The sequence below is a fragment of the Drosophila tropicalis genome, unplaced genomic scaffold, assembly GCF_018151085.1.
Source record: "Drosophila tropicalis isolate 14030-0801.00 unplaced genomic scaffold, ASM1815108v1 contig_1190, whole genome shotgun sequence".
Taxonomy (NCBI): Eukaryota; Metazoa; Arthropoda; class Insecta; order Diptera; family Drosophilidae; genus Drosophila; species Drosophila tropicalis.
The window spans coordinates 1,023,124-1,046,417 of record NW_027172561.1 but is presented as its reverse complement, the minus strand read 5'-3'; the positions used below and the strand labels follow the sequence as shown (position 1 = coordinate 1,046,417).

Sequence of the window (23,294 nt, the reverse complement as noted above, 5' to 3'; positions counted from 1 at the left end):
GTTCAACGAGTGTTGATGAATTTTGCATATTTTTTTAGTATTGCCTAAATCAGTGTTGCCAAATTTTAATTAAATATAAAGTCACACAGTGTCACCACCTGGCGGGCGGCTGCCAAAGTTTTTAAACTGCTTTTATAACAAACAGCAGATGTCTCTAGCTATCGGAAGCAAACGAATTTACCATTTTTATAGCATACTTCTCAAGGTTCCATGTTAGTTAACAGAAAGCTATTTGAACAGGCCTCTGTTAATTTCGAAGCTGTATTAACATAGCTCTGCTAAAGTCAATGTTGCATTAACAGAATTGTGAAATTTTTGGCTTTTAAAAACTTTAAAAGTTAATATTAATTCAAAAACAACTTTATGTCAATCTGATATTTTAATGATTTGTAATTTGTCTCAGAAATTGTTACTTATAATTACTTAAAGTAACTTCGTGAGAGAAAATGGAAATGGACCACAATTGAAAGATTGTGGATCCTTCGGAAAGACATGGAAGATGACACACAAGACTCCTTCTTTAACCTAATTACCCCAATTACCCAGAAGTTTCGAGTGAAGGTTATAAGACTGTCTTTCCTCTCGAAATCTTGGCCTTGAATATAACTGAAGAGGGCTAATTAATGTCTTTTAATCGTACGGTGGTCGATCTTGAGAGAAGGTCGCTGTTTCAGTGAAGTCAGCAGAAACGGGTTGGTTAGAAAGGTTGATAGAAAAGTGCTTATGCTCTGTGATAGGAAGTCAATAATGGAAAAAGAGAATAGCTTGGATTGAAATGGGTCACAAAGTACTTAAGGTTATGGGATGTGTGTTTTGTCAATGTAACATTAATTGAGGGCGGATATACTATCCGGAACTCATTCAGCGATTTCTGGTATTGCTTTCCATTTACGTGACTTAATCTTAGTAGGTCGCGGTGCAGGGCATGGTTCTACTTGTTCTGTAGGAGGCGGCGTATCGTGGGGAAGCCCGTATGCTAACTTATATATTGATTGTTAGGACGGTTAACCCGTTTGAATTTCATTAGTTTCGCTTAAGAAATTTTTCCTTCCCATATTGACTTTTGGCGTAATTTTGTATGTTTATTAGTTTTGGCAAAATGAAATCCAAACATTTTTACTGCATTATTTGAAGGGGGAAACGTTGATTAAAGTGTTTTATTAGCATTCCATGCTCATGCCCGTGCCATGAAATTTCATCACAGAAGCACTTTCATTCCCGTAAATAGCTGTACAAAAACTGATCACTGCTAATTTGGTTAGAGCTAAAATGCAGCGTAAATCCACTCAGACACTCCATGCTTTACCGTTTTGTGGACTAGGCCAACTTTTATTGACTTCCGCCGCAATTCGCTGGCAACACAGACTACGGCTGCTCCCACTGCTGCTCTGCCCCCACCTCCGGCTCCGGCTGCTGGTGCTGCCATGGCAAAGTGCAAACTTCTGTTGACGTCAACAGCCGTGCTGAGAATGAACCGCGACCCAACTTCAGTGGCTTATTAGGTCCCCAAGAATGGGGATACAGGACTATTTTTTAAGGATCTAGGGGTGTTTTAGAGCGTTTCCTTTGTTGACGTTTAAAGAGCATTACAAGTAGATAAAAAAAAAGAATAAGAAAATTAGAGAACAAAATGAAGCTAAGTTAGCTTCATCCAGATAGATTTGTCCTTCACAAAAATCACAAATACTAAAATTTTATCCTAAATCGTAAGACCAATAACCATTTCTAGGCAGAGTTGGACTAATCTATTACAAAAGACTTATATATGTTAAGGAATATTTTAAAAAATATCAGTTTTGAAATAAAATAAATGGGTGTCCTTTAATGTCAGGTTTTCAGTAAAAAGAATGCATTTTCTCAATCTAACTGCATTTGAAAATAAATTTAATATTGAACGAAAAAGGTTATTGTTTCAAATATAGATATTTTGAGTATCTTAAGATCATTTGTGATTCCTTGTTATAATACTCAACAATATAGAACAAAAAGAATTAATCAAAGAGATACTTTTTGCTTTAATAGGATTGTTACATGTGGGAAATGTGGCCCCAAAAGTATGCTAAGGGAGTAGAAGTCGAATTTTTTAAACTTTTGCAATCTCTTACATCTAACAAATAAAATAGAATAATATTATTGTTTAAATTGTGAAAACATTCTATGAGTCTCTATGGCATACTTAAAAATGTTATCATCCCCTACAGTCCCGTGATTTCTCAAAACTCTGGATAAATTAGTTAGGAAAACCTTTAAAATTAAAGTCACTAAAAATAACGACCGGCTTGAAAATAAAAAAAACACAACTAATATTTTTTTTTTCAAAATTTTTGAGAAGTTTTTATAAATTTTACTTTAAATTATTTCAAAAATTTACATTACAAAACTTGAACAATATTTTTCACTTTTACCTCTTTAATATTGAGCATTTCGAAACTCATCTTAACTCCAGCTCGTTTGTAATGAAAAGGGAAACCATTTGCCGTAATCCCTTTTGGCAAGTACGCCTCTGGATAGCACCAAAATGCTGGTACCCATTTATGCAATCAAACCAAAGATATACCATGGGTTGGGATAAATTGGGTGGATTTGGGTGGTTGTGGGTGGCTGAGAATGGTCGTGGTGTGGTGGATAGAAAAAGATGTGCTACGTAGCCTTCATAGACAGCGGCTGGCCAAAAACAAACACGAAGTTGGCCATCATCAGAATCAACAGCAGATGCTTCCTTCTCCCTCTACTCGACTCTTATTCTGCTCTTCGTGTAGGTGAACTAAACTAACAACCGCAGACCAGCAAAAGCAGCAACAACAATGACAACAACAACAATAACAACAGCAACAAGACAGCAAAGTGAATTTCGTGTGCAATTAATGGGAAACTGGGATGGATATAGAATAGAAGGCCCAACTTTTGAGCTAATGCCGCGAAGCTTTTTCAACCCAAAAACAAAAAAATGGAAAACAAAAAATGTAAAAAAAAGAACTATAATTGGATAAGCAGTAACCAGTAACAACTACACACATACCAACCACAACAGCAACAACAAGAAAAATGTTAAAGTTCTAAAAATGCAATAAACAACAAAAAGAGCCCAAAAAAAAAAAAAAGAAAGGAGGTTTTTGTGCTGTCCAAAATTCAATTAACGTGCAACGTTTCACACTTTTATACCCCCTCCTCAAACAAAGAGAAGGGTATATTAGTGCTCAGAGTTCCCTTGGAAGGACATGAATCTGATGGAGTGTCCCGTTATTGAAAGGGAATTTGGAGAAAGGCATAATCAGAAAGTGATTTTTCATTACTTTTTGCACTTTTCTCAAAGACTCTCAGAGTGAGAATGATGCCTAACGAGCACAATAATTGCATCTTTGGCACTCTTATTCTACTTGAGCTTGAGTTTTATTTAACCTCTTACTTTAAGGGTATCGAAAAAGTCGACTTATTTAATGAGTTTTTTTTTAGAATTTCTACGTGTTGTTTTTGCGGTTGGGGGGGCTCGCATGTGCTTGTGGGCGTGGCGGCATTGCATTGATTACGCGTTTTGAGGATAAACTTTGCTGGTAGGAAAAACTTTTTTTGTGGGCTTGGCGCCTTAAAGTATGCAACGTTCATTTCAATTAGCAAAGGCAGGAAAACAAAACCAAAAACAAAAAAAACTAAAAAATTTCATTTGCTTTCTGGGTTTCATTTAAGTGAAATATCCAATTTGTTAGTTGAGTAGAAAATTTTCCCTTTTTTTTTAAAGATTTGAAAAACAACAAATAAACCATTGACCCGCAATTTTTTTACTCCTAAACCAAGGACAACATGTCCATTGGACAATAAGTAGAACTTTTGAAATCATAATCCGAACAAATTGTTGGTATCATTCTGAACTCGTCGATGAAACATGACACCAGAGACCAGAAAATATTGAAAAATGTAGATTATTATCGACTGAAACTTGAGGTTTGTCTACATCGGTATCGTTTTACCATCTGTGTGCTGGTTTGAGCGATTAAGCCCACACATACACTGACAGTTTGAGCTGGCTCTCTTTGTGCCTGTTCCTGCCATTGAATTAACCAGAAATGGCCCAGCGCTCTCTCTCCTTCCATGATCACACAAGGTGACAAGGTTAGACCTTCTCGACCTTCACCATGGCTAAGCTGATCGTAAACCTCGATCCTCTTCGGCCGCCTCTTTAGCATCCAGATCGTCGTCATCGTAAACTGAGTTGTTATTCTCGATCAAAATTTGAGTCAACTACTAATTTGTAGTTCTCGAGAAGACGTAATTTTTTAGATATTGAATTCTGAGTCAAGTGGAAGGATCTTAAAATCCAAAATGTTCGTTCTTCTAACCATCAAATCGCCCCCGTATGTGCAATATTTAAAGAACAGTCAGATGGGCTAATACATATATGAACCAGAGGGCTAGGGCTAACTTTGACCGCGTTTTTTGATACTCATTCCTTACCTATAGCCATCAAAGTGTTTGCAGCCTACAATCTCTGCATAGCAAATAACGAAATTATTGATCAAAAATCTCTGTTTTCCACCGATTATTCTTATGGAAGCTACGGACGGAAGGAGCACTTCCTTTGGACAGAAGACACTCCTTAAGAGTTGAATGGGGGGGGGGGCCACGTATATGTATGTATAATTTAACTTCGCCAGAAGGTGAAACGGCTTCTATCATCTTTTGAGGGTTTAACTATTAGCTGAAACTGCGGTAGTTGGATCTTGAAAATACATTTTACTTAAAGCAAAGGTCCATGGCTCATAAATCGAGTATTAGAGTCAATAATTGATTAACGTTTCAACTAATCGGAAGACCTCTTCGCTACCAGGAAATCGATCTCATATTGCGTCTTATAGATTAATCGTGGCATCGTTCGTGTCATCTCACGAACTAGAGTTGCCAAAGCAAATAAATTAAGTTCATATAAAATCACTCAAATTAGTGAATAACAATTGTGAATATTGAAGAAACATGTATAGTTTTTTATTGTCAGAAGACTTGCCTTTAGAGTTGGAAAAGTTAAAGCTAAACTGCTTCAAATTAGCAATTTTGCAGAGAATTCTGTGTAATAATACAGAGAGACGAAAATTCTAAAATTCTTGCATCAAAACGTGGTTAATTTTGAAGGACATCCCATTTAGAGGCGAAATCCCTCTAATCAGTCATTTAATTATTAGACAAACCTAAGTCAAACCTTGCATTCAAGCCGGAGATTGAAGATTGTTTCAAAGGCAACACAAAAGTAGGTGAGCAGGTTATCTGTATAGCTATTTGAAGAACCACCAAGTTCTATCATCAGCTGAAGAACTACAGAATTGCAATGGCCATTCCAAGTCTTTAACGTTAAAACTGGTTGGGAATTGGACAAATCTTGAAACTTGCTGATTCAACTATTCATTTAGGGTTGGTTAGTGGAAATATCGTCCCATCAAACCGTATGTCCTAAACCAAAGCTGTCAAAGCTTCGCCCAAAGAACTTTGAATTGAGAATTTTATATTCAAACATTGAATTGAAGATTTTATGTTCAACTTTCTTTAGTTTTGTTAAAAATCTAAAACAAAGCTAATCTCCTGGCCACAATTTATCTAGTTTATCTATTTTGTTTTTGCAGCTTCTCAGCTGTAGTTAAAAAATTGAATAAAAAATTATAGATTTAAAAGAATTTGAAATTTTCAATCGCCAAATACAGAGATGAAAAAGTAAGGCATTGAACGAGAACAAAAAACAGAGGTTTTCTCCATTCCATGTGGTGAGTAATAGAAAGGGAGCGAAGGGGAGTGGCAAAAGGGGCGTTCCGAAAAGAGAAGTATCTAGGCTTGTTTGCTTTTGGCCACTGGCCAAAATGTCAATTCCAATTCGCATTTCGCACGCGGCACATCACATTTGTGCCGTATATTTCTTATTTTCTTTTTTACGGAAAGATGGAAACTCGACCATCAAATCAAACCAGCAACTGCATTTGTTTTATATAATACACACACACACATAGACACACACACAGGGAGAGAGACTCTACGGAAATTATCATAGAAAAACTAAAAGTACGAGAGAAAATCAAACGCAAAGAAGAAAAAACTAGCAAAGGAAAAATGAAAACAACAAAAATTTGAAATAAATTTTTGCCTTGCAGCAAAAGGCAATCAAGATCTTCAGACACACTAACTCACACACACACACACACACACACACATCGAGAGTGAGATGTGTTCAGACGACCGATACACAGCCGCCATTTTGCTCAAATAGAAGCAGACATGCATGGCGGCATTTCCGGTTGCTTGGCACCATTAGTGCAGCCTCTGCCACGCCTCCCATTTTGCGGAAATTCTCTCCCGCTCTCTCTCTTTCTCTCGTTTGTCTCGCTCGCGCGCTCTTTATCTCTGTCTCGTTTTGCCTTTTTACTTTACTTTTAGCTATTTTGGCTTTTTGTCGAGATAAGCAGTTTTTGCAACATTTTTCGTCTATTTTCCTGCCGCTGCTGTTGCCGGGCTCTATACAAGCTTGTTAAAATATGTATATAACCACCGCAGTATGTCTATCTCTTTCATATTATTCTAGAATGATCCGATCTGTGAATTGTAACGGACATTCTTTCATTTCTGCTTTACGTTCTTATTCTCGCTGCCTGCGCTGCAGCGAATATTCTTATGCATAAGTTTAGTCTCTAATAAACCTCTACTCGAATAGGTTCTGGGCCCAGGCAGCAGAAAGTAAAACTGTGCGGGTTAGTCGGAAAGACTTGTAAGAGATTCGTTTTGTTAATTAAAGTTTGTGATTAACTAATTTGTTCAAGATGAGTACACAATTTTCAATCGAAAAACTAGATGGTGAAAATTATAGTGTATGGTCAGTACAGATGAAAAGTCTGTTGATTCATTCTGATTTGTGGTCGGTGACATGTGGTCGGTTAAAAAAAGTGGCGTCTGATACGGCTGAACAAAAGGAGTTGTTTGACAGTAAAGACGAGAAAGCCCTCGCAAGTATTTTGTTGTGCGTAAGTCCGTCGCAGATCAACGGTATAAAACATTGTAAAACCGCGAACGAGGCATGGGCAAAGTTGTCCGCGATTCACATGCCCTCCGGTCCGGCTAGAAAAATACAGTTGTTTAAGCAATTGTTGTATTCTAAAATGTTGGCTACAGACAGTATTCGAGAGCATTTGAATAATTTTTCTAATGTCGTAGAAAAGTTAAGTGAAATTCAGGAACAAGTGCCTGATGAAATGCTCGTTATAATTTTGTTGGCAAGTTTAAGTGATGATTTCGAAAATTTTGTAGTTGCCATAGAAACGCGAGACTCGTTGCCATCGCTAAGCGCTCTAAAAATTAAATTGCTTGAAGAGGGAGAGAGACGCAAGATTGGCGAAGTAGCCGAGAAAAGTGAGAATAAAATGTATTCGTCGCGTCAAGAAAACGGTAAAAAGAACAAAGCAATGAGAGAACCAAAAAACATTGAATGTTGGTTGTGCGGTCGTCGCGGGCATTTCGCGTCGAAGTGTAGTTCGAAAGAGAGAAAAGACAACGCGAGCGAAAAGAACAGTAAAAAATCTTTTCGGTGCTCTCTACTTCTGGAACACGAATCGGTTTGTCGAAAAATGCGTGGTGTGTAGACAGCGGGGCTACAGCTCATTTGTGTGCGGACAAATCAATGTTCACGAGTATGCGTGAGCACAAAGAGAAAATCAAGTTAGCAGGCGACAGTTATATAGAAGCCGAAGGTTGCGGTACAGTGGAACTAATATGCAAAAATATCACGATCGAGTTGGTTGACGTGCTATATGTAAAAGACTTACAATGTAACTTTATTTCGGTATCAAAAGCAACAGAAAATGGCTTAAGAGTAATTTTTGTCAAAAACAAAGTGTTCGTTAAAGACAGTAACAATCGTGATTTAATGATCGCAGAGAAACACAACGGTTTGTTTTTGTTTGAAAGTAAAACAAAAACAGTTTTTGCTGCAGAAGCAAATGTAAATCAGCTGGTGAAATGGCATGATCGATTCGGACATTTAAATTTCGATAGTTTGAACAAAATGATTAAGCAGGATATGGTCTATGGTCTCAATGCTAGAGTGTGTAGTACAAATGACCTTGTATGTGAAACGTGTGCAAAAAGTAAAATTTGCGTTAAGAAGTTTCCGAAGTTTTCGGAAAGTCGCTCAAAGGAATTGTTGGGCTTGATTCATACAGACATTTGTGGACCTATGCGTACAGCGTCACAAGGTGGTGCGCGCTATTTTGCAACTTTCATAGACGATAAATCGCGTTATGTATCGGTATACATGTTAAAGAATAAGAGCGATATTTTCCAGAAATTCCAAGATTTCAAAATTCTAGCAGAAAATCAGACGGGTAAGCGTATAAAAGCCATACGAAGCGACAACGGTCGCGAGTACCTGAGCGATGTATTTGAACAGTTCTTATCGAGTCATGGAATAAAAAGACAACTCACTGTTCCCCACACTCCACAACAAAATGGTGTGGCGGAGCGCGCAAATAGAACCTTGGTGGAGATGGCGCGAAGCATGATAGTGCATGCTGGAGTTGGCGAATCTTTTTGGGGAGAGGCGATAATGACGGCTGCATATTTACGGAACAGAGCAGAAACTGCAACTTTGCCTGACAATACTCCATACGAGGTTTGGTATGGGAAAAAGCCAAGCGTATCTCATCTTAAAGTATTTGGTATGAAAGCTATTGTTTTAGATAAAACTCATAAGAACAAGTTTTCAGCGAAAGGGAAGCAGCATATTTTGGTAGGTTACTCCGAGACTGCCAAGGCTTATCGTCTTTACAACCCTGTCAAAAGGACCGTAGTAGTATCCCGAGATGTCGTGTTTTTGGAGCACAAGTTCATGAAAGAGTTGGAGCACGGTCGAGAATCATCATGTGAGTCAGATGTGGTAATCTTTCAGCCAAGTGAAAAACTTGATTGCGAGCATAATGATGAAATCCAAGAAAAATCTGTGGAGCAGCAAATTCCAATTGTTGATGAGCAAAGTGGTGACGAAGAAAATGCTGAGGAGGAGCAACCATATACCCGAAGAGGGCCAGGGAGACCAAAGATTGTTCGCACTGGGCGTGCTGGTCGTCCACGAAGAGAGTACAATATGCTGAATGTACTAGATGCGAAAGACGTCATTGTTCCTACCTGTATAAATGAGGCATTTAAGTCAGAGCAGTCGGAAAACTGGAAATCAGCAATGCAGAAGGAGTATGACAACCTAGAAAACATTAGGACATGGAGTTTGGTTGATCTTCCTGCAAACAAAAAGGTTATCGGTTGTAAATGGGTTTTTACCACCAAACGAGATGAGAGTGGCAAAGTTCAGCGCTTCAAGGCAAGATTGGTCGCAAAAGGGTGTGGTCAACAATATGGAATTAACTACAAGGAAACTTTTTCCCCGGTTGCACGTTATTCCTCAATCAGACTGGTGATTGCGTTGGCGGTGGAGCACGAGATGCACTTGCACCAGATGGATGTCTCTGCAGCATACCTCAATAGTGAGCTACAAGATGACGTTTATATGCGACAACCTGAAGGTTTTGTCGATACTGATCATCCCAAGCGTGTACTCAAGCTACATAAATCGTTGTACGGCTTGAAACAGAGTGGGCGTGAGTGGAACCAAAAGTTGGATAGCGTTCTTTTGAAGATTGGTTTCGTTCCGTGTGCAAGCGAACCGTGTATATACACGAGCAAAGTCAATGGGTATTTATCTATTATTGTTGTATATGTTGACGATTTTATACTTGCATGTACCAGAAAAGACGACGTGGCCTACATAAAGCAGCTCATATCAAACGAATTTGATGTGGTCGACGGCGGTGAACTCCATCATTTTTTGGGGATGGAAATCGAGCGAGATGGCAAGACTGGCAATGTCTCCATAGGCCACAAGCAGTACATCGAAGGCTTGTTGCATGAATATGGTATGCAGGACTGCAAGCCGAACGCGACTCCTCTAGAGGTTGGGTTCCAGACGAAGTGCGATAGCGATGATTGCGGTCAGGTGGACAAGACACGCTATCAATCACTCATTGGTTCGTTATTGTATTTGGCGTTGACTACACGGCCAGATATAATACACTCTGTGGCTAAATTGGCGCAGAGAAATTCAGATCCGCACAAGGAACATGAGGTTGCAGCCAAGAGGGTATTGAGATATCTAAGAGGTACCTCAGATGTGAGACTCCATTATAGCAAAACTGGTGTTCCTATCCACTGTTTTGTTGATGCGGACTGGGCTGGCGATTGCAACGATCGGAAGTCGTTCACTGGTTGGTCATTCCTTATTGCTGGAGCGGCGGTGTCATGGGAATCAAAGAAGCAAAATCTGGTTGCCCTCAGTAGCACGGAGGCCGAGTACGTAGCACTTTCTACAGCAGCCAAAGAAGCGATATACATCAGAAAGCTGATCAACGAGATGGGATTCGGGCCGATGGCGAAGCTGATAATTTATAGTGACAACCAGAGCGCACAATGTCTTGCTAAAGATGCTAAATTTCATTCACGTAGCAAGCATATTGAAATAAAATATCATTTTGTAAGGGAAATGTATAAAGAAAATGTAATAGATATCAAATACATTCCCACAGATAGTATGACCTCAGATATATTAACAAAGAACTTATGTAAGGTCAAACATGTAAAGTTTACAGAAATGTTGGGATTAAAATAATTTTTGTACAAGATAGACTTCGCGTTGAGAAGGAGTGTTAAAATATGTATATAACCACCGCAGTATGTCTATCTCTTTCATATTATTCTAGAATGATCCGATCTGTGAATTGTAACGGACATTCTTTCATTTCTGCTTTACGTTCTTATTCTCGCTGCCTGCGCTGCAGCGAATATTCTTATGCATAAGTTTAGTCTCTAATAAACCTCTACTCGAATAAAGCTTTTCTTCGTCTAGAAGGAAAAACTTGTTTTTAAAAAGCGCATTTGACATGTGTTTGCTGCAGGCCCCTCTCGCTCCTTAACAACCCACCCACCGACCCCACCGACCCCACCAACAATCTACCTACTCCTACTTCTTCTTCTATTTTGGCCAGAAGAAGATTCTTCTTCTGTGGCAAGAAACTTGCCAACTTTTTCGGCGTCTTTACGCTTTTGTATTTCTCCAATCCCCACTCCCTTTCTCTCTCCGCCACTCTCACTCTGAGTGTGTGTGTGTGTGTGTGTGTGTGTGAAAGTATATTCATTATTTTGTTTTCATTTTGCTATGTGGCAGAGAGAAGTTTGCAATTGAATTTTATTGTATCTCTTTGGAATGTAGTCAAAAATAATAAGTTTTAACAGCCAACAACAACAACAACAACAACACCAACAAGCCAACCACTGAATAGATTTTTATGGACTTTGCCAAGAAATCATTTTGAGGTTTCCTCCCACTTCACCCCTCCACATCACCATTCTCCTGTTGTTGTTGCTGTGGCTGTCCTGTCCTCTTCTATCTGGCATTTATAAAGTGCGCAATTTGATGGTGCAGAACTCTCAACATTTTACTTTGGTTTTTCTATTGACTTTGGCATTGGTAATTAGTTTGATTGAGTTGGATTGCTAAGACATATTTTGGCAGAGTAGCTCTGGCACTTACTTAAGCCAAAACAAAATAAGAAAGAACGGAGGGGCGAACCAACAAAAAAATAATATGTGACATTTTTCATTGGAAACTGAACAAGGAACATAAGCATTGAAGAGTCAAGACTTTAGACAGGACCATCATTTCCATTGGCATTAGCTAAATAACTTCAAGTGGGCCACTTGAAGAGAACTAACTTTCTGCTTAATCATATCGACTATTTATAAAACAAACTCAAATGTTGTTTAATATTCTTGGACTGGATTGAGTTCTTATTCTTTTTCTAGGTCTTTTTTGAATCAGGCTCAATAGTTTAAAAGACCGTGTCCTTAACGAAGTCTGTAGGTTGAAATGTACCGCCTGGATCTGCCCCAGTTTCTAATCAAGAGTATTATATAATTTCAAAATGTAAATGCATGAGATAACTAAGACGATCAACAATTTCAAGGGGAACTAAAAATGTTCACTTAAAACTGGGTAAATTTAGTGCGCTGATTAAACTTTTACTTCTTCACTATTAGCAATGTCAGCACAGGTGGAAGTCCCCCTTCCTTATCCTAAATATTGATGCATTGATGAAAATCCATCTGTTTCTCCGTCAGTTTTGTAAGAGCTGATGAAAATGTTACTATCCTACCGTCAAAAATGTAATATGGTAAGACCTATATAGGATCTATGTTATGTAGATCAGCTCAAGAGATGAGAATGGAAATAAGTTCTATGTAGATCGGCTCAAGAGATTAAAATTTAGGTTGATTAGTGTCTACATTGAGGCTCGGGTTCGAATCCCGACCATAAAAATTACTTTTTAAGTGCTTTGATTACTGAAATCAAGCATTGTCGATGCGATGTTGCATTTGAATGTTAAATCATATTGATGAAATTTAATAAAGCATCTTTGTGGGATTATTAAGTTTCTAACTTTTTAAGAGTGGAATTAGGGTCAGTAAGTGATTACATTTTTACTGTAAATGATAACATTATAGTTATACTTTCCCTTAACATTAACAGATTACGTTAAAGTACTTTGATTGTTCAATCTATTGGCTTGAATCTTAGGTACATACAAAAAGTAAATGTTGCCTTGAACTCTGAACTTTGTTAGAAGGTGAAAAGAGAATTTGTGCCGAGTTTTGACTCAAAAACCTAAGACACAAATTGCCAAGATTATATTTTGATTGATTGTTTGTATTGCAGCTAGAGTTTATGGTGATGTGTTAGGGCAAACTTAAGAGCTTCATCTGCATGGAATTTAAACTGATGAAAGATGATCCATTCACTTACTTATACTCAACGGTCTTTCCAAGCTGATCATATAATTAATGGAGTCCAGAAATGTCTCTTTCTCTGCATTAGAAAGATTTGTGCGAAACCAATAGAGAATGGCAATCAGTTTTAATCTCAATAATGGGGTTGACACACAGGTCAAGTGTCAAAAGATCGAAGCTTTTGGTTTATAAATCGGAAATATTGTTTTTTTCGATAGTCGTTATCATCATAAGGTTTTGGCGCTGGGAAGAACTCCCCTGTTTTCGTTCAGATCACAGCTGAAATGTTTCTTTTTCTTGTTGATATCTAATCACTCAGTCCGCCTGATTGGTGTTGAGCAGAAGAAGTACCTCTTTTCTCTGCCTGACAAAAAGTTTTAAATATTTCTAATCCTAGCATACTTTTAATAAGGTACCTATTAATCTGTTTGAATTTTTAATATGAATTCAAGGACCTTAAAATGTTGTCAGTTATTTGTGTATAAATAGAGATCATAGGGCTATCATTGACCTTTTTTTAGACAAAAGTTTGGCAGCAATTCTGTATGACATATTTATTTCAATTGCAGAGGGGGAAAAAGTAAATGAAATGATGAATCAATATTGAATATTGTTTCTTAAACTCAATCGAATTCTCCATGACGAGGTGTAAGGAAAATAAACTTTCCCACGAAATGTGGGAAAAGCGTTTCAATAAATTTCCATATGAATATTTTGTTGATTTTTGAGCTCTTTGTCTATAATATGTTCTTATGTACATTTGTGACCCGCATGATACACAGAGAGAGCCACATTTACCACACTTCATCTGCTGCATAGACATTTACATGGATCTTTCTCTGTCACACTATTGCTTTATGTTTTGGCATTTTTGTTATTTCTTATCTTAGTTTTGCGGGTTAGACGGGGTTGAGTGGTGGGGGCGGGGGAGGTAATACAAATCAAGAAATATTACGCAAAACCAAAAAAGGAGACCGCAGCTAAATACACAAAAGGCAAAGCATACAACCCGAAAATGAAAGCAAAGCAAACTAAACTAAACTAAACCAAACCAAACCAAACCAAACCAAAAACCAAATGAAAACCAAATGAAATGAGTGAAAAGAAGTTTTTAGTGAATGAAGAAGGAGGCCTGGTCTCTCTCTAAGGCTATGATAAACCGGCAAATGCTTTTAACTTGGCTAAAATGTTGCATACTTTTTGGCGTTCACACGCACACACACACACAGAGAGAGAGAGAGAGAGAGAGAGACATATGTATTTATACAGACAACACACACACACACACACACATGAGCTTTTTGCTAATGGCCTGTTGCCACAGTCATCCTCATCCTCATTTTAGTCGTCGTCGTCGTCGTCGTCGACGCGTCATTGTCCCTGGAGGACTTACTCCATCACCACCCTTCGTCTGGTCCCACGGACCTGTGCAAGAGAGTTAGAGAGGTGCGGGAAGTAGACAGAGCCGTCGCTGGCAAATTATAATTGAGTGCATGGCAAGCGCATTGAACTGTGTCCCAAGCCCAAAAAATATATGAAACCTCCATACTCCATACCTGCATGTATTTTGTGGCAACTGTAACCATGTATTTGGGGTGCGAGCCAGAAGAAGCTGTAGAAGGCGTCTTCTACCTGTCTGAAATTGGAATGGATTTGGAATGAGATGGTGGGGATTGAGGGGGGTGCGGCCAGTGGTAGAGGGGCCATAGAGTTGGGTCTTTGTGGCTTCTCTGTTTCTGTTTGCTGCTTGCCACTTGAGACGCCGCACATTTTCACATACATACATACATACATATATTAATACTTCTTGCTCTCCCCCTTCCTCCCGCTCTCTCTCTCTTTCTCATTCTCTTACTTCTTCTCCACCCTCACTCGCTCAGCTCTTTGAGGCTGAGGCTCTTTCGCTTTGGGCCATAAATTTTGCGCCACGTTTTGCCATTTTAATGAATGGATTTTTTAATGCAATGTTTTTTGGCTCGTTATGTGGGGGATGGGGAGGGGTTGGAGGGGCAGAAGTTAGCAGCCTAGCTGAGAGCTCCTTTTTACCATCTCTCTTTAAATTTATTGACTAATTTAGCCCAGCTCTACCTACAATCACATCTCCTCTCGCTCTCTTTAATAGATAGATACTCTTAGCTACGCTAATGGTCTGTATTTTGATTTAATCTTTGCGTTGCTTTTTAATTTGCCTTGAAAATTTAATTAATGCAAATTTTATAGAACACACACACAGACACACGCATCATTAGGTCGCAGCATCTCTCCTCTACCTGCTGGAGACAAAGAGGCTGACAGAGAGAGAGAGAGAGGATGTCGATGGGGATGTGAGCAAAGACTCATAAACTTGCGATTAAACGCAATGGGACATGAGGGAAATATTTTTGCTTGGATGAAGGGAAGTGAAGCGATTTCGCTACAAATGAATGAACACATGTTTTTGCACCCAAAAAAGTATGCTATGGTTTTTTTTTGTCTTGTGCGTGTGGGAGATATTATCTACGTAAATAGCATTTGGTTGCCGCCCTCTACCCCATTCCCATACCCATTTGGCCATCACTCTTTCTTTATGCGTGTATATCCTTTTTAGCCATCCCGCTCTTTTTTTTTTTTTTTTTTTGCTACTTGGGCCACCTTTTGTCATCGTTTGCCTGGGTTTTCTTCTGGTCGTCGTCGTCGTCGTTCTGTCTGCGCGATAACAAGCATCATAAATCCTTTTTTCTTGTAAATGGCACACGGACAGCTAGGTGAAAAGAAAAACAACAAAACGAGCACTCCGACTCCCCTACCGAGCCAAAGCCAAAGCTATCCACGCATTTCTTCTGCAGAGCCATTTTTGTAGGCGGCATCGCAGGAAAAGCAGCGTCTGTTTCGCTTTTGGCCATCGTTTGTTATTGTTTGCGGTTAGTTGGCCACCAGTTTCCCATTCTACAATCACATATATATACATATATATAAATGAATCAAGTCACTGCCAACCAGCAGCATAACCCCAGAGAAAGAGAAAGAGAGAGAGTTGAGTTGAAGTTTTCTGCAAGTTTTCTTCTTCTCGGACACGACAAGATTTACCTAAGCAGATTGTATTGCAAAAAGGGTATTTTAATTTTGGTCAGAAGTGTGCAACGCATAGAACGAAGCATCTCCGACCATACAAAGTATATATATTCTTGATCAGCACGACGAGACGAGTTCAACTAGCCATGTCCGTCCGTCCGTCCGTCTGGATCAACGCAAACTCCTCCTAGACCGTAAGAGCTACAGAGCTGAAATTTTGCACGTAGGCTTGTATATACTGCAGGCGTTGTATATCTCGGATTCAGCCGGATCGGACCACTATATCATATAGCTCCCATACAAACCCCAAAGTCACGAACAGTGACTTTTCTCAATAACTTCGTTATTTTCTATGCTATTATCGTGAAACTTAATATTAGAGAGTTTACTTCGCCTATAAGCTGCTATGCCAAATTTGATCAAGATCGGGTGACTATATCATATAGCTCCCATACAAACGGCCAAGTCACGAACAGTGACTTTCTCAATAACTTCGTTATTTTCTGAGCTATTGTCGTGAAACTTAATATTAGAGAGTTTACTACGCCTATAAGCGACTATGCCAAATTTGATCAAGATCGGGTGACTATATAATATAGCTCCCATAGGAACGTTTGGTCGAAAACAGTGACTTTTGTAAATAACTTCGTTACTTTTAACGCGATTGCTTTTAAATTAAACATTTCTTAATTTAATATATATGTTAATGACTGTGCCGAATTTGATAAAGATCGGGTGACTATATCATATAGCTCCCATAGGAACGATCGGTGGAAAACAGTGACTTTGATCAATATCTTCGTTATTTCCTATGATTGTAGGCCTTTCTTTCTCGAGCTTAAGCCTTTTTAGATAAAACGTTCTTCCACATTGATGGCTAATAGGTAAGGATAGAGTTACCAAAAAAGTTGCAAGGGTATACAAACTTTGACGCGGTCGAAGTTAGCCCCGGCCCTCTGGTTTGTTTTTTTCTTTTCTTTTTTTTTTAATATTTGAAATATGGAAAGGAAATTTCTCATTTTCATTTTATTTTAATGGTTTTTTGCATTTTTTTCATGGATATCTAAATAGGATTTCTCTTTAGCTTATTTGATTTTCATGCATGCAGTATATATATGTATGTATATAGTATTTATCAGCAGATGCAAGCTGCTTAGCCTTAGCTTGGACCAAGAGACATCTTCCTACTTTTCTATTCCCCATTGCCCAATGGTTTCTTCTGTTCTCTCTCTCTCTCTCTCTCTCTCTCTCTCTCTTTCTCTCTCTGTGTTTCTGTTGTTGGTGGTGGCGACAATTTGCTGGCCAAAAGGGATTAAAAAGTTGCAAGCATTGGGATTTGCATTTATGCCAGAGCAGGAGAGAGAAAGATGGCATCCTCCATCATCCAGGACCTCCAAAACAAGCCATAACGCAGCAGGAAAGGAAAGAATCGTACTGTACACAGATTGCATTCACCACTCGGGCCCAACGGGCGTAGTGACAGAGTGTGGTTCTGGCAGAGGGGGCAGCCATCTTATCATCATTTTTGAAGTAGAGTGGCTTGAGATTTGCCAAAACACTGAAGATAAGTCAAAAATCGGGACATTAGTTTATCGACTTTAATATAATGATTTATCGACTCAATTATTATTATCATTATATCAATCAAAGTACTTGTAATTAAAACACAAAATTGACAATTGATTAGACATAAGTCTAAAGATTCCTTTTAAAAAATTCTTATAATTGTCTTTAAATCGTTTGAGGATGGCGAATTCGCCCCCTAAAGAATGCAATAGTAAGCTTAAGTGGCCTGTGGTCAATCTTATGAGAAAGTTTAAAAAAAAAAACACCATTTGGATAAGCAGCGCAAATGTCCTCAGAGTTGGCTAACATCCATTATGAAAAGGTTGAAATCGATTCCAATTTAGTCCAAGTAATTAAATAATTAAAAAGAGGAGATACAATAAGAATTGTGAAGGGTATTGTAAAATTATTGAAACTTCTTCAAAAAAAAAAACCCCACCACAACAATTATCTAATTTAAAAAATATCAAAAGGATTATCAAACGAAATACAAATGTTGTGCATTTGTACTAAGCAACGAAACAAAAATCCTATTATAAAAACGGAAAATCGTTTAAAAAGTTTTTGAGAAATTATAGACACCGACTTGAAGATTTGGTTTTGGGAAAAGGCTTTAAAATATTTGCAGTTCCTTACATACCTCAAATTCAGTTATATATTCGAATATATTCATCCGAATGTGAGCCACATAGAAAAATAATGGCTTTCATTTTATTCAAATCTACCTAATTCGCTTCATATGAATAAAGGACCATTTAAGTTCCTGAGATTCGAACTTAGAACAAAGTTTTTGTTAGCAATACTTTGTTGATTACACTCCTTACCTCCTTTTTTTTCAATGGTCGCTTTTATTCGTTGTTTTTTTTTAATCTTGGCGATTTATTAGGCCCAAACCACGTAGTCCAAATAGTTATTAAAATTCAAAACAAAATCTTTCTTCTGGGAGTAATTTAAATCTGAATCTGAAATCTGAAAATAAAGAAGTAGTTTGTTCGTGTAAAGTTCCAAATTATCGCTAAATCACATTACACATACTTACAGTATGTTTGATTAAAGTACAATATACTATAACAAAATATTTGGGCGTGACAATTAGTGATTGAATGCGAATCCCTTTACACCAACTTTGATGGCGCCCAAGGACAAGCTTTGGCGTTCCTCTTTCGCTTCGTGTAGTTTGAATTCCCAACTACTTTTGGCGTTGAAGATATGGCCATTACAACTCTGGATTCTTTACCGAAGTCTGCTGATGAGGGAACTTGCTGGTTCTTGAAAAAGCTATACAGACAACCAGCTCACCTTCTGTGCTGCCTGTGATTAAAAATCTTATAAATTCGTAAGATAAAGCGGGCTAAAACACAGTTTTGATTAAGTTCAAAAGGATCAAACTCTAGTCAAAAGGTAAAAATGAATGTTTTTGATCGTTCAAAGCACTAGTAGACTTTTATTTGAAATTTTTCATCACAATTAAACTGAAACCTTTGTTTGAAAATTTAGTAAATTTTATAATCATTATTTTATTCAGATGTTTATAACTTAGTGAAGGAGAAGACGATATAGCCATGTTCGTCTGTACTTCAAGCCCTTAAATAGAAAGCTACTGAAATAAAACTTATTATTAGCTAACTGAGATAAATTTAACGATTGGTTGGATCGAGAAACTATAACAAATAGCCACCATAATCCAGAAATGTCCTTAGAGAGACATTTCTTAAACATAGAAAATAGAAATATCTTGCAAAAACGACTTTTTGTTTTAAGTATAATTTTAAACAGTCGTTGAAGAGTTTGGAATTTGCTTTGCTGGACTTGCACCTGGCTACGACAACGACGACCATGGACAACCCATGGGTGGGTTGTTCTATCTAACTATGTGCCTGCTCCAGGCCGGAAACAGTCACTCGACAGTGCAAAAATTGCCACTTTACCGCCTGCAGCTTCAACTGTACCATGGCCTGCTCTTGTTGTTGCCCTCCCCAGGCCCCCCTGCTCCCTCTAACTTTTCGCTTCTTTCCTCTTCTGTGTTTGTGTGGGGTTTATTTGCATTTCAAATCTGCATCACCCACGCACAGACACACACACACACACACACACACATGTTCTCTCTTTGCCTGTTTAATAAGCCCTGCACAGGCTGATGCTAGGTGCCATGCCATACTATGCCATGCCGTTAGAGGCACACCGAAAAAGGAAAAAAAGTGAGTACAGATTGAAGTTGGGTGCTCTGCTGTTCCAGCTTCGGATTCAACTCCAGCTTCAGCTCCAGTGGGCTAATGCAATCTTGACAAGCCAAGCGTTGCCGTGAACAGCCGAAAATGAGGCTTGTCACTTTTGATTTGGTTTTACTAGCCTCTGGCCATGGTGAATTTTTGATTTGTCTCTTGTTTGTTGAGCCTCATGACATGACGCCGTGGTGGCACATCATCACAGACGAGCGAAGCAGAGAGAAGGCCGACGGGAATGTGAGATATTGTTCTATGAGGCGACTTTTTGCATGGCATTTCGAAACAACCGCATGTGAAATTGCCAGCGTCATGAGGAGGCAATGCCATGGCAATAAATAGCTTAAACACTCCACTCGTCCTCGAACGTTGTCCTTGGCATATGCCTTACATACATATGTATGTACCTATTTATCATCAATCGGACTTCGATCTTACCAAGTACTAACAATTGACTTGAAACCTTTTAAATAGATATTGGCTAAAACAAATTGAATAAACAGCAGACAGAGATTCGAAAAATGGCACCAAGGGCGTAGCCACTTATGAGAGGAAAAGGCAAATGCCCCTCCCCCTTAAGGAGTTGAATTTAAGATCTAATTTTTCTTTTTAATCAATTCATTTAAAGATTAAGCTTTATTTGCATTTTTTTTAATTTAAATCAAAATGAATTAAACAATTTGGGAAACAAATAGTCGTTGGTTACTAGTTTTTCAAAAGTTTTTTTGCCCCTTTTGAAATTAAATCAAAATGCATTTATTAAGTTGACCAAAAAGTGTTATCGACAATATTCAAAAACTAAAAATGTTCATAAACTTTGTGAAATGTACACTGAGCTATTCGTCTGACACAAAAGTGCTGAAAAATAAAATCAAATGGAGAAATACCTTAACAGAGCAGAGCATGGGAAACTTTCAAATTTTGAAGACCCGCGAATGGACCAATGTTAGTTTACATAACAGCAAGAGATAACAGTTTGAGTTTGATCCCGTATTTTAACAGTACCCAATATTTACTCGCACCCTTAGGACTGTTTACTCGCACCCTTAGCACTATTACTCGCACCCTTAGGACTATTACTCGCACCGTAGACTAAAAAATAGTGGGAAATTCTCCAAATAAGTCGGGAATTTAGAAATGTGTTGTTTTTTCCTTTTTTTAAAAAGTCGGTAATAAAAATGTTGTGTTTTTTCTTTCGGCTTGTGTGTTATTGTTGTTTTTGTTTTCGAATAGAGAGGTCGTGCGTTCCGCATTTGAGCTCTTCGCAACAAGTCGTCGGTGTGCGGATCGTAAATATAATTATAGTATTAAATTCGGCACGCTTGAAAGTGAAAACGCATACGCGCGCATGCAGACAACGCCGAAATCCGGTGCAACAAATAATATAAATATTAGCAAAATAACAAACAAAATAGCATTCAAAGTTAACTGTAACAACAAAAATATTTAAATAATTTCGCAAAAAAAAAAAAAATGAAGAATTTAAAAAATCCAATAAATTAAAGTGCATTGCCCAAAAAAAAAAAAAAAAAAATTAAAAATATTTCAAATGAATTTAAATCACAGAGAGAGAGAGAGAGATAGTGTGATGATAAAGAGAATGAGAGATGGATTTGAGAGCGGTCAAAGAAGAAGATACAAAATGAAATGAAAAGTTATAAATAAATATATATGCCATGACGCCAACAACAACAGCAGCAGTAGCATCAGCAACAACAACAACAATGGCAGCAACTACTACAACAACAACAACTATATATATGTATATATGTACATGTACATAAGAAGAGGGACGTGATTTCTCTTGTGCCTGGCTATTCTGCCCTGTCTCTGCCTCGGCCTCAGTTACAGTCACAGTCATACAGCCTCCACCTCTGCCTCAGCCTCTGTCGTGCCGCAGTCCACCCCTTCTTGTATCTCTTCTTGTTCTGTGAAGCATCCCAAAAAGTAAATGAAAAAATAAAACAGAATTTCATTCACTCAACGCACATGTTTTTCATCGTTGCCGTCGCTGCTGTCTTCGCTGCTGCTGCTGCGGCTGCTGTTGTTTCTCTCTCATTTATTTTGTGCCTGCTGTTTTAGCCAGTTATCCTTTTTGTGCCGTTCATTCGTATTTTGAGCTCTCGCTCTTTTCTGATTCGATTTTTCCCATCTCGCACACACACACACACTCACACACATGTGTTTTTGCTCTCTCAAAGGCAGCATCCCTCTCACCCACACAATTGAATGCGAGAGAGAGAGAGACAAATTACACTCAGCTGTAGTCGCCGACGCCGCCTTTGTCTCTTATTTTCCATTTTTCATTTTTAATGTTAAGGAAATTCGCAACAAAAAGAAAAAAAAAGGAGAGAGGACAGAAGGAAAGAGAGAGAGAAAAGGGCAGACAAAATGTGTCTGCCAGATGATGTGCATTTTGGCATTTTGTATCTTTCAGATACTCTTTTAGTTAGCAAACAATTCGAGGCCTTTGTTTCTCTCTCCCTCTCTCTCGGTCTCTGTCTGTCTGTCTGTGTGTGCCTTTGTGAACCGATTCAATGAAAGTTTTGGTCCCTATTTTCCTTCCCTTCTCTTCCGCCCTGCAAATTACTACCTTCACCCCGTTCTTCTAAATGGCGCGTGGCTTTTTTTTTCTTTCTTTTTTTACACTTCTCCTCATCCTTTTTGCTGCTGCGTTCATCTCTTGTGTGTTTTGTGTCGCGCGTTTGCGCTGTTTTTTGCAGCCGTCCCCCGCACCAACAGAGCCCTCCCTCATGGCCAACAAATTTCTATTTTGCGCATTTCGCTTTTGCCCGCAGATTCTTTGTTTCTGTTTCTGTTTCTGTTGCTGTGTTTTCATTGTAAAAATATCCTTCAAATCCTGTGAGAAGCCACCCCTAAGGCAGCAGCAGCAGCAGCAACAACAATTTGTTTAAAACATTTCTCGCTCTTTCTCAGTCTCTCCCGCTCTATCTCTCTGTCGCGCGTTGTGTGTGAAAATGCGGAAAAAAATATATATTGTTTATTTATTATAATTTTGTTCCCGTTCTGTTCTTTTTTTTATATATTTTTTTTTTTGTAGCAGTAGCAAACAATTTTTGCTAACAGTGTAAAAAGAATTTTAACACAAGGAAAATAAGCATCAAATAATTTAAACAATTTCTGTGCCAAAATAAAGAAAAGCTAAAATATATATAACCATATATATTATACATATAATAATTATCCCAAATCAAACAACAAAAAGAAAAAAGTTACAAAATTAACACCACAAAACGATTTGCGTGGAAGGAGGCGAGAACAAGTCAAATATAAACCTAAAGCAAAGCAAAACAAAAAGAAAAGGACAGCCTAGACACGTAATTTGCGACGCCAGTGTAAACATAAAAAGCCGTCAAACTGTGGGGCTCCGGGGCATTTTTTCTTCCTCCGCAAGGAATGTATTATCCGGTAAGAATCGTCCACCAAAACGAATGACACTCAAACAGAGAACAAAAATACAACTGCCCCTCGATTATTTGTTGACTCTTTTTCATTCGTTAAACAAGGACATCGAAATAAACGTGTTTATTTCTAAACTTTTAAATATCAGAATTGAATTTTTCAACAAACATTGCAGATTCGTTT

General features: G+C 38.2%; 1 protein-coding gene across 23 annotated transcripts in view; it reads left to right on the top strand.

The window, feature by feature from the left end:
• Nucleotides 1–23,294, top strand: part of Rbfox1 (RNA-binding Fox protein 1) — a 150,754-nt gene that overhangs the window by 9,343 nt on the left and 118,117 nt on the right. The window contains exons 1-2 of one of the 23 annotated variants that reach the window (XM_068294117.1): nt 20,905–20,968; nt 22,750–23,117. The exons of 18 other annotated variants lie outside the window; for them this stretch is intronic. In XM_068294117.1, the coding sequence (XP_068150218.1) occupies nt 23,106–23,117 (12 nt within the window). In that variant the 5' untranslated portion in view covers nt 20,905–20,968; nt 22,750–23,105. Of the gene's footprint in view, nt 1–20,904; nt 21,119–22,749; nt 23,118–23,294 lie in introns of those variants that run through there. 4 more of the 23 variants (XM_068294116.1, XM_068294111.1, XM_068294114.1 and 1 more) reach the window with 4 other exon arrangements.